General features: G+C 43.6%; 1 protein-coding gene across 2 annotated transcripts in view; it reads right to left on the bottom strand.

The window, feature by feature from the left end:
- LOC149279790 (unconventional myosin-VIIa-like) overlaps window positions 1-11,473 on the bottom strand; it is a 54,009-nt gene extending 42,536 nt beyond the window's left edge. For both annotated transcript variants that reach the window (XM_089500851.1, XM_089500852.1), the window contains exons 1-3: window positions 11,456-11,473; window positions 2,138-2,251; window positions 1,353-1,505 (exon numbers count right to left, since the gene is read on the bottom strand). In XM_089500851.1, coding sequence (XP_089356977.1) covers window positions 1,353-1,505; window positions 2,138-2,251; window positions 11,456-11,473 — 285 coding nt within the window. The remainder of the gene's footprint in view (window positions 1-1,352; window positions 1,506-2,137; window positions 2,252-11,455) is intronic.
- Window positions 11,474-12,279: the final 806 nt, after the last annotated feature.

Here is a 12,279-nt window from a genome sequence, read left to right as displayed (position 1 = left end):
CTTTATGGCAATGCTAATGAAGTCCGTTCCTCCATAGACTTTCATTAGTCAGAGAGTCCAATTATGGTGATTAAGACTGAGCCATTCTATTGTTCCCCACAGGCAGTATAATAAGGAGTCGGGGGTTTGTATAGTAGATTGGGGCTCAGATAACAGACCGAGAACTCATACAAATGAGAAAACTTTATATTATGGGGCAAAAACTAGAACGGTCTTGAAAGCATCTCCAGGCGGGTGGTTCTGTTGTTTCTCATGGGCAGTATGAGAAGAGGTTTTTGGCAAAATTATCTATTTCATTTCCTGTCCTCAATTTCTCTCCCCAAATTACCTGAACCAACCACTAACAATCAGCAACTTAACAATAGGAGAGAGATCATTTAATGGGGAGGAATAATCCTGCAGATTCTGAGAACAGGAAGTTATGATGGCTGCTCCCATATTATACACATAAGAGGGAGTCTAATATATATATATATATATATATATATATATATATATATATATATATAGTAATTATTTTAACCTGTAAACAACATTATATCGGTTATTAATAAAATATCAACACAGTAACAGATTAGTGGAGAGGGGGGAGGGCAGTCAGGTGGCGTAAGTATTATGAGGTCACAAACCTATGTCTTCTTGGAAACCTAGCACCGTGTTGCCTTATTAATGATTCATGACACTCGTAGGGTTAACTTGCGGCAGACGCCCACTTCACCTGCTTATTAAATGTCACCTGTGTCCGGGGTGTAAATGTAGCTGTCTTCGTATCATTAGCTACATACTAACACATCACGAATGTCAGAGAGGCCCGTGGGCCGGGTCCACATGGAGACGTGCAAAGTGCTTTTCCCGTCTGCCCTACACACGCTTACACTCCCTCTCACACGCGCTCTCATTGTCTCCCTACCTTCTGTATCCTGTCTCCTTTTCTGCAGCTCTGCTTCCTTTCTTGCCTCTTCTTGTTCTTCTGTCTTCTTTCTTCGTCCGCTTCTCCCTGTTATCAGCTCCAGGCCACCCCAAGTGCTTCCTCAAGGGCGGAGATTCTACACACAACCTCTCCCGCGATTGGAGGGGCTGTCCCCCCTGAGGAGCGCCGGGGCTCCGCGGGGCCTGGTTAACGGAGCTGATAACGGGGAGAAATGGACGAAGAAAAAAGGACGAAAGAACAAGAAGAGGCGAGAGAAGAAGAAGCAGAGCTGTGGGAAGCGAGACGGGGACATGGAAGCGGGCGGGGGAGAAGGTACAGAGTGAGTGTAAGAGATTCCACTCGAAGTCTATTCCAGGTATCTACTACCCTTTTCTCAATTTCCCGCTCGGTTTGCCACCCTCTCTTCTCACATTATACTTACATATATGAGGTGTTCACGGTATCGTATGAGTAGATTACGGAGGATGCCTGCCTCATTGAGGTCGCCCAAGCGGATCATGTCTTCCACTCCATGGATTGAGGTCGGGTGCATTGGTTTGATGTTTGTAGCATTTTGGGGTGAAATCCAGTGTTCCTGGAAAAGGAAAAGCAGCAGCTCATTTAAAATGCAGAATATTAAGAAAAAGAAGTAACAAAAAGCAAAAAAGAGATCATATAATTAATTTTATAAAACCTATAATTACGTTTTTTCTATCATTTTAGTTCATGTCTCTCCCAGCTTCCGCCTACTTAGTGTGCTTGGCTTAGTTATGGCTCCCTGCTCTATTTTTGTCACTATTTATACCTCCCAAGTGTCCCTGTTTAGTCTGACCAGTCCTTCTCTGAAATCTCCAGGCTGCTCTTTCCCCCTGATGCCCCTCTCTCCTCCCCCCGATGCCCCTCTCTCCTCCCGTGATGCCCCTCTTTTCTAGGAGGTCAGAATGTTTGCTGGGTATGAGGGGATCGCAGGGTTCTTCAGCCCTAAAAGCCCCGATAATGTGTATAGAAACAGCAGGGAACGGCTTTATAAATTAAACGGGGGAAATAAACCCCGTTATTCTTCTAATAAATGCCCCACCCCAGCCATGGCTCCAACTACACCTCCTAAAACAAAATTGAAATGTCCGCAGATCTCACGCGGTTTCCATTGTGGTCGGCAAACAAATAATAAACGTAATAATCTGATCTGATCATTAACGGGCATCACGCGGATCCGCGGACACGTACGTTGCCTTCATCATCCAAAACCTGGATCTGGCCGGAATCGCACAGCTTGACCACGGCTCCAACCGGAACGTCAAATTCCCGACCCGTCTTGAGATCCAACCAGACATAATCGCCCTGTAACCAATCAGAGGAGAGAACATTAGCACATGGAGCAGCAGTATAAAACATTTGCGGCTATTTATACAAAGCAGGGGATTCTCTGACAAGTCTAAACTGTGTATTAGAGACAGTCCTGTATAATGTATAGTTAAATCAGCAAGATTCCCTGTATAATGTATAGATAAATCAGCGAGCCGGCCCCCTGTATAATGTATAGATAAATCAGCAAGATTCCCTGTATAATGTATAGTTAAATCAGTGAGCCGGCCCCTGTATAATGTATAGATAAATCAGCACAAGGCCCTGTATAATGTATAGATAATTCAGTGACCGGCCCCCTGTATAATGTGTAGATAAATCAGTGAGCCGGCCCCTGTATAATGTATAGATAAATCAGCACAAGGCCCTGTATAATGTATAATTAAATCAGCAAGCCTACCCCTGTATAATGTATAGATAAACCAGCGAGATGCCCTGTAAAATGCACGTCTCCCAACGATTTGCAGCTCTATCCCTCTGTCCCAGTCCTGCGTTTGGGGATATACCGCTTGGTAGGAGCTCCGCGGGGACACAGAGATACATATTGTGCATGCGCAGCACTGCCAGTGTTGCTCTACCTCCCAGGCTCCGCCCCCTGCACCCTGATTCGTTGTGTAACCTGTTTTCACACTTCAGACCCTAATTTTGGTTTCTGTCTCCAAAATTGTCCCCTGAAACCCACTTATGAATTATTTTTGCTTTTGCATTAAACGGCATTAAAAGCATATCCTGCGGCCAACGAAATCGTAAAACTCTCCGGCAAACAGTCAATTATCCAATCCTCGCCCTCAAAATAACCTCGGTGACATCGAGCGGGATAAACGCGATTTAAGTTCCATTTATAGTTTATTCCTGATGTCACTTCCTTTATTACGGATCCATTTCCTCCCGGCCCCCGCCTTCTCGGAATCATAGAAATAAAGGATTTCCCAGCCAGAACTTCCCGCTAACCGGCCATGTTCTGCCCCAACATCATATATCATGATTAACAGAAATTATTTAAAATATATTATGTACATTTTTCCAAACATTTTCCCCAAAAACGGTTTTGGTTCTCGTGCATGCTCAGGAGAAATGGTGAACCCCAAAAAATCCTCGACAGACACCTCCCGAGCCAAAAGTTCTCATCAAAGGGACCGCTACAATGTAACAGAACCCCCCCCCCACACAGACATAATTAACATTTTAATTTAAAAAAAAAATTGTACCTTGTTCATTAGAATTTCATTTTATAGATTCTATTTTTATGGATTTTTTTTATTATAGATTTTTTTTATAGATTCTCATGGCCAAATTGCTTTAACAAAATAAGAAAACTGTAATTATTATTATTATTATTATTATTTACAGATTCCGCAGTGTTGTACAGCGGTAGAATTACACTAAAAAATTTTGTAAAATAAAAATAATAATAATGGTCTGTGAAATGCCTTTTAACCCCCTTAATGCCACTCTGCCTCCAGAAATGCCTTTTTAACCCTCTATACGCCACTCTGCCTCCGAAAATGCCTTAAACCTCCCTATATGCCACTCTGCCCCATAATATGCCTTTTAACCCTCTAAATGCCAGAGTGGCATATAGGGATATAAGGCATTTCTGGAGGCAGAGTGGCACATAGGGGGTCATAAGGCATATCATGGGGCACAGTGGCATATAGAGGGTTAAAAGGCATATCATGGGGCACAGTGGCATTTAGAGGGTTAAAAGGCATATCATGGGGCACAGTGGCATATAGGGGGTATAAGGCATTTCTGGGGCAGATGTGCATAACTGGGGGGCAGGTTGGAAAATAGAAGGAAATAAAACCAAAATATTTTTCTCAATCATAGCTTTTATTTTAAAAAAAATAGTTTAGATGAATTACCATTTACTGGTGAAACTTTTTTCCTATAGGGTCGTCTTATATTCAGGATTTTTCTTTTTTTTTTTCCCTAAATTAATATTCAGATTTGGGGGGTCGTCTTATAATCGAGCAAATACGGTATAATTTATGTTATTTCAACCCAAATGATGGTAGGAATCTCACCGGTAGCAACGTGCTTGGCTTCACGGCCTGGTTGACGTTCCGCAGCAATGCCCATTTCCCCTGATCTTTCTCCAAGATGTCTTCTACCCCTCGCCGATGATACATCGTGACAACCCCCCCGCCCCCCCCAACGCTTCAACGGCCGAATCACCACCACAGACTTTCAAAAAGGAGTCCTGACCATGCTCATGCGCGAAACGGAACCCGCTCTAACACCTGTCCGCAGAGAATTCCGGTGGTGAGTTCCGTGTTACATACGCGCCATCCGGAGATCCTCCAAAAGAACGCCCAATATGGTCAAAGGAACCCAAAAAAAACTCCCAATATAGAAGATTATCATCTACAGAGCCGAAGGTTTTCTAGAGCAAGGACGGTCTCTTCCAGAACACGAGTCTGTTAATGTCTTCTAGACTCTTTGAAGGAAATCGTAGCTTTTCTAGAATTCTAGAACATCCCAAAGCGCTTCTGTTGTTGACGATCAGAATGTTTTCTGGGACAATGACTTGCTTTTTCCAGAACACCAGTCTTCTAATATCGTCCTTTATGCTCTTTGACGGAAATTGTAGTTTTTCTAGAATTCTAGATAGTCCCAAAGCGCTTACGTCTTGACGGCCAAAGAAGGCGCTGAGCGTCTAGATATCCAATCGTTTTCTAGATCGGTGTTTTTTTTTTTTATGTTGTCTTCTGTGGTCTTTGAAGGAAATAGTAGCTTTTCTGGAACGGTGATCTTCTCGCTTCTTCCTCCGCTGAGCTCCCGGAGTCTGGAGTTCCTCCTCGGTACTCATTAATCTACAGACGGGTGCAGGGAGCACGTGGCTTCTGATTAACCTAAAACGTTAACGACCAGCAAGCCACAGCAGAGGGAACCCAAAACCGAAGCCCATCTGCATTTCCTCTAAAACAGATAACCCGGTCCCATAGCAACCGAAATGTTAAATAATTGATTGATCCGTAACCTCGGCGGTGTAGGTTTAGCCCCTCGGAGTAGAACCTATTGTCCTGGAAAGGCACGAAAACGCTCGGAACGGATAAAGTTCAGACCGCAGCTATAAGCGGTTTATTTTAAGTTCTGCAATTCATCACATTCCAGAAAACAGCGATGCTCTAAGTGGGGTAGAAGGGGTTAAATGCATCATATAGCTAATGAGTCCAGAACTAGCAATGGCACTTTCACCTTTTTTTTGGTTATTTTGATCTCTTTGAGATATATTCCCAAAACCAAGAGTTGGACTTTCCCATGCATGTTTCAATTCTCTCTACTGTATTCTGCTGGGATGCTGTTCCACTTATCTACTACCCTCTCAGTAAAGTAAAACTTTCCATCTCAGTCTCTGACCCTCTATTGTTAGATCGGTCTCTTGTAACTTTTCTCCTCCTTTGAATTAAACTTCCCTCCTGTCCTTTGTTAAATCCCTTTATGTGTTTAAATGTCTCCTTCCCCCTCTCTTCTCTCCCCGTTTCGTCTCTCTTTTCTCTCCCATCCCCTCTCTTGTCTCTCTCATCCCCTCTCTCTTTTCTCCCTCCCGTCTCTGTCTCTCTCTTCTCTCCCCAAGCCGTACACATTGAGACTCCGTAGTCATTTTAGTCGCCTCCTCTGAACTCTCTCCGATGTGTCTTTACCTTCCTGCAGATGGGGGTCTCCAGAACTGCCCCCAATACTCTAAGTGAGATCTGTAACGTGGCAGGCCCCTGATACCTCTTGTTTTAGTTATGGCTAACGGTGACTGCGGCATAAATCCACCAAAATAGCTTTATTCTCATTGTACAACGCTATGGAATATGACGGTGCCATATAAACACATTAATAAAAGATCCTATAGGTGGATCATGAACATGAAAACAAGTGGGGAACGCGCTACTTGTCATTACCCTTTTACCCATTGTACAGCGCCGCAGAATATGATGGCGCTATATAAATCCATTACTACTAATAATTATAATAAATATAAATTCCTTTAAAGATCAGATTCAGCATTAAATTCACGATTCACTTTGTATCAGTAACCTGCCACTCCAGCAGCCATTAGCGTAGCGAAGCATCGCCCCCTAGTGTTGGAACCGTGTTACAACATGCTGAAATGCATCATTTTAAGAATACTGTTACCACACTTCGAAAACCCATGGAAAAATAATTTACTATCTATTTATTAATCCCCGAGGGTGGCAAGACTACTATTTACTTTACTGAGAGGGTGGTAAATAAGTGGAACAGCCTCCCAGCAGAAGTTAGACAGAGTTGGTGACTGGGCGTGCAAGTGGCAGATCAGGGAGGCAGAGTGGCATATAAGGGGGCATAAGGCTTTTACATCAAAAATATTATACAGTTTGTTCAAACAATAAATTAGTTTACTGACCTTCTACTTCTTCCACTTTGGGGCTTTTTCATCTTGGCCTCCGTCCTTTGGTAGCTGCAGGCCGACGTTTTCTATGGTAACAGGAAGTCACTGACACGACATCCGGTGCTCCAGCGAGGGGGCGGAGCTTTCACCCCTCATGCCACTCCCATCACTAGGCGGCCATCGCACACGGCCGCTGGGTGCTGATCCCGCCGGCCGGCGCTACTTTAATACTTTTTTTTAAAAAAAATGTAATATGGCAAGCCGGTCCGGCCGTTTAGATTAGATTTTGGGCGGCCTCGGAGGGAATTGTTCCCTTGCCCAGCAGGCCCTGGCGCCGGAGGAGGCTTCCAATCACGCTTGCAGCCGCTCAGCGGCTGTTTCAATGTTCGTTTGCCGGCCGCCCGGCCCACGGATCTGCCGGCCCACCGGGACGGGAAATTTCCCGGTATCCCGGTGGGCCAGTCCGGCCCTGGGATTAAACATGCATGGGATAGACATACGGCTCCTGAATCTAAGACAACCCAACAATTTAATATTTCGAGATTCTCAGCGAAAGATCATTGGGAAGGTTACACAGTACGGTTTTTATATTATATTATATTATATTATATTAGTGGGTAGAGGCTGCAGGGTCATTAATGCAAAATCTTCATTGAGTCTCCTTCCCGTAGCGAGCGTCGTGTAACCCAAAAGAGCGACGCGGTGGGACAAGGGATGTCCGTAGCGATGCAGTTCCAATTGTCGGCGGCATCTCCGCAGTTCCTGCCGTACAGTCCCATGAATAAGCAGCTCGGTCCCGGTCAGGCGTAGGAAGCGTCTCCGGCGATGTAGAGCCCCCAAAGCCGGCTAATTCATGGGAGTCTGGTTGGGCCGGACCAGATGGGGTTTCTTTCCAGTCACCATGTGCCCCCCCCACAATGAGCACAGGGTTACTTAGACATAAGAGGGGGTTGGGCAGACCGGCAAGGAGTCTACAGCGATGGAGGTATTACTGTATACAGTGCTGGGGGTTATATTACTGTATACAGCGCTGGGGGTTATATTACTGTATACAGCGCTGGGGGTTATATTACTGTATACAGTGCTGGGGGTTATATTACTGTATACAGTGCTGGGGGTTATATTACTGTATACAGCGCAGGGGGTTATATTACTGTATACAGCGCTGGGGGGTTATATTACTGTATACAGCGCTGGGGGGTTATATTACTGTATACAGTGCTGTGGGGGTTATATTACTGTATACAGCGCTGGGGGTTATATTACTGTATACAGTGCTGGGGGGTTATATTACTGTATATAGCGCTGGGGTTATATTACTGTATACAGCGCTGGGGGGTTATATTACTGTATACAGCGCTGGGGGGTTATTACTGTATACAGTGCTGGGGGGTTATTACTGTATACAGCTCTGGGGGTATATTACTGTATACAGCGCTGGGGGGTTATATTACCATATACAGTGCTGGGGGGTTATATTATTGTATACAGTGCTGGGGGGTTATATTACTGTATACAGCGCTGGCGGTTATATTACTGGATACAGCGCTGGGGTTATATCACCGTATACAGTGGTGGGGGTTATATTACTGTATACAGCGCTGGGGGTTATATTACTGTATACAGCGCTGGGGGGTTATATGACTGTATACAGCGCTGGGGGTTACATTACTGTATACAGCGCTGGGGGTTATATTACTGTATACAGCGCTGGGGGGTTATATTACTGTATACAGCGCTGGGGGGGTTATATTACTGTATACAGCGCTGGGGGGGTTATATTACTGTATACAGTGCTGGGGGGTTATATTACTGTATACAGCGCTGGGGTTATATTACTGTATACAGCGCTGGGGGGTATATTACTGTATACAGCGCTGGGGGTTATATTACTGTATACAGCGCTGGGGGTTATATTACTGTATACAGTGCTGGGGGGTATATTACTGTATACAGTGTTGGGGGTTGAACTTATTTCCACAGCTCTCCCCTTTAAATATAATCTTTTCATTTATGTACGGAATTTGAATTAATAGAGAAGGATAAATACGTTGTGGAGTCCCGTATAGTATTATATAAATCACTGTATCTGCCATAGATCACTGGGCTCTGACGTCGTTAAAGTTAGGAATTTATAAGCGGGTTTTTTAACCCCCCCCGCTCATCACTTTATAGCCGGGGCACAAATGGCACCGAAGCCGTTTCATTTTTAATGTTCGCAGTAAATTGTCCTGGAAAGAATCAATAGACGGAGGTCGGGGGCCGGTATTAAAATGTCATCGGTAAAATGGATTATTCCGGCTGTGACAACGTCCCAATCTATATGCTAATGCGCCCTATGGACGGGCGATATTGGAGGGGCGGAATTACATATTCCTGGGTGTCAGACCAAGAGAACATTTAAATCAACCTAAATATTTAAAAATACTGTGGGGTATTTGGAAAATGATTTTATAAAAGTTATTTTATACAGTATTTAAAGACGCGGTACCTATAGACAAGTACCACGTACGGCTTCAGACTTTGTGACCCTGAGAATCTGCCCCTTTATCCCTAGAATGGGGTAAAAAAAAACTGAATCTGCCCATTCACCCCGAGACCCTGATAATGGGTTAAAACTCTGAAAATCTGCCCTTCCACTATCGGATTGGGGTAAAAAACATGAGAATCTGCCCATTGACCCTGAGACTGGGGTAAACACTATAAGACTCGGGGCAAGTCTTTACTGATGTATGATGGCGCGTATTTTATAAATACCGTATTTGCTCGATTATAAGACGACCCTGATTATAAGACGACCCCCCAAATCTTAATATTAATTTAGGAAAAAAAGAAAAAGCCTGAATATAAGACGACCCTATAGGAAAAAAGTTTTACCAGTAAATGTTAATTCATTTAAACACTTTTTTTAATAAAAGCTATGCTTGAGAAAAATATTTTGGTTTTATTTCCTTCTATTTTCCAACCTGTCCCCCAGTTATGCACATCTGCCCCAGAAGTGCCTTATACCCCCTATATGCCACTGTGCCCCATGATATGCCTTTTAACCCTCTAAATGCCACAGTGCCCCATAATATGCCTTTTAACCCTATATGCCACTGTGCCCCATGATATGCCTTTTAACCCTATATGCCACTCTGGCACTTAGAGGGTTAAAAGGCATATTATGGGGAAGAGTGGCATATAGGGAGGTTTAAGGCATTTCAGGAGGCAGAGTGGCATTAAAGGGGTTAAAAGGCATTTCACAGAGCACTCTGCCTCCAGAAATGCCTCAAACCCACATTTAACACTCCCCCTCCCTCCTCCAAACTTACCGGTGCTTCTGAGTTGGGGGGGGCTCATAACACAGGAGGGTCCAGGTCCCCTGCATCTGAGCCCCAGGTGCTTAGTCCGGGCAGCATGTAGAGCTCCACGCGAATCGCGTAGAGCTCTAAGCACCGGGGACTCAGAAGCACCGGTACGTTGGGTCGGGGGTTAACACAGGAGGATCCAGGTCCCCTGCATCTGGGTCCCCAGTGCTTAGTCCGGGAAGCGTGTAGAGCTCTACGCGATTGTATCGCGTAGAGCTCTACACGCAGCCCGGACTAAGCACCGGGGACTCAGAAGCACCGGTAAATTGGGGGGGGGGGATTAACACAGGAGGATCCAGGTCCTCTGCATCGCTGCGGGGGATCTGGATCTTAGTCTCATAATCAGACCTATTTGAGGTCTGATTATAAGACGACCCTGATTATAAGACGAGGGGTATTTTTCAGAGCATTTGCTCTGGAAAAAACCTCGTCTTATAATCGAGCAAATACGGTATATATATTCTGACTTCTTAAAGGAAAAGTAGCAGGTTTAGAAAAATAGCCACAAACATCCTACAAGCTCGCAACACCTCCCAAAAAACGACATCTTTTATTGGGGGGCAACATACATTTCCAGGACCTCGGACGTCTCATTCTCAGTTGGTAGTAGAGACCCCCGAGCTCCCTAAATCTTATATATAAGCTTTTTTTCTACCCTTCTGCCATACATCCCATCTTCAGGGACTCCACAGACTGAAGCTCCGTAACATTGAATCTTCTGCGGATTACCTGTCTGACAGCGGATTGGGGGAGATCGCCCAAATTCCACAGAAGTCCTTCTTTCTTCGTGTCCGATACCAAAGCCATTGGAAAAAAACGGATTTGCCCCCCGACTCGCCCAGCAAGCTCCCAATCCGAGGGTCCTCGCGGTTTGTAGGGGGGGGGATTCTCATGCTAAAAGCTTTTCTCTGACCTGGTTACGGAGACTCTCATTACGCCGCATCCAGGCAAACCCCATTTTTTTGGTTTTGTTTATCAAAGAGGAGGCGTCAGACTCAATTTGTATCTGAATTTTGGCCGACGTCCCATCTCCACATCTTTGTTTGCTTTTCATTGATTCAGCTCGTAAAAAAAAAACTAAAAACGTTGGCTCCGAGTCCAAAGAATTTTCCTCCATGATGGAAACTGGTTCATTAACTCTTTGTATACCGGGAGAACGGGGGATGGGGGAGGGCGATTGATCTTTTAAGTTTTGCAATGTTGGAAATGGATATGAAAGGGTTAAATTGTACAGCGCCACAGAATATGTTAGTGCTTAATAAAAAAAGAAAGAAAGAAGAATGTTTCCATAATCGGACTGAGAGAGAGGAAGGTTCCGGAGCATACGCTGGGTTTACGTCTGAATATAGACGGTGATATTTTTAAAGTGAAAAGTGATTTATATCGATTTTTTTTTTTTTTTTTTATCGGCTGCTATAAAATAAAATAAAAAGGCCAGAAATATACCAGAGGCGTTAAACGTACCTGCCGAAGAATGACCATCTTCCCGATTTAGCCTCAGACATCAAGCAGCAGCATCTGGGGACAAAACAGGGTAAATTAGTAAATTATTATTACAGCGGCACGGAGACGACACGGAAAACGCACGGACGTTCCGTTATGGATAATGTGAAACTGACACCATCCAGCTGGCAACAAAGCACCAAAAACCATCGTTTTTAATTAATTTTACATTTTAAAGTTCTTTATATACCCACCAAAGGCATATCCCGGGGTATTTCACCCACATTTTCCTCCATTTCCCATGATTCCTAAATAGAATGCATTGGATTCCTCCTGTAAATTATTACATCATTTTTTATAATTTTAATAAAATACATTTTAATAAAAATAATTTACGTGTTTAGATGGGTTTCTCCAATTCAATCTGTTAATTCCAAATTAATGACAGTAATAAAATGTATATTTTCTCTGTTTAGATGTATATTCCTTGATAAATTAAATGTTGTGTTTTATTTTGAGATTTATGCTTATTATTTATGCTATTTCTTTTTTACATTTTTATGTATTTTATTTAATGCTATTGCCGTTATATAGTATAGGGTTTATATTTTGTAGTGAGTTTGTGAGTTGGGACCAAAGTATTTTCATACAATATAATTTACTAAACATCTTATTAGAATTATTATCCTTCCTTTAACTTATTTATTCATTTACTATTTGAAATTTTCTCATTTATAGATTTTTCCCAAATCTATTGCAATCCCATCAGTCGGCCCAAACAAGAAGTTGTAAGCCGCTTCCTGTTCTCTCCCTCCCGTCAGCCCGAGCAGGAAGTTGGAAGCCGC

The sequence above is a fragment of the Sceloporus occidentalis genome, unplaced genomic scaffold, assembly GCF_023333645.1.
Source record: "Sceloporus occidentalis isolate IW3139 unplaced genomic scaffold, rSceOcc1.0.p SCAF_160, whole genome shotgun sequence".
Lineage (NCBI taxonomy): Eukaryota > Metazoa > Chordata > Lepidosauria > Squamata > Phrynosomatidae > Sceloporus > Sceloporus occidentalis.
This window is presented reverse-complemented; position numbering and strand designations above follow the sequence as displayed.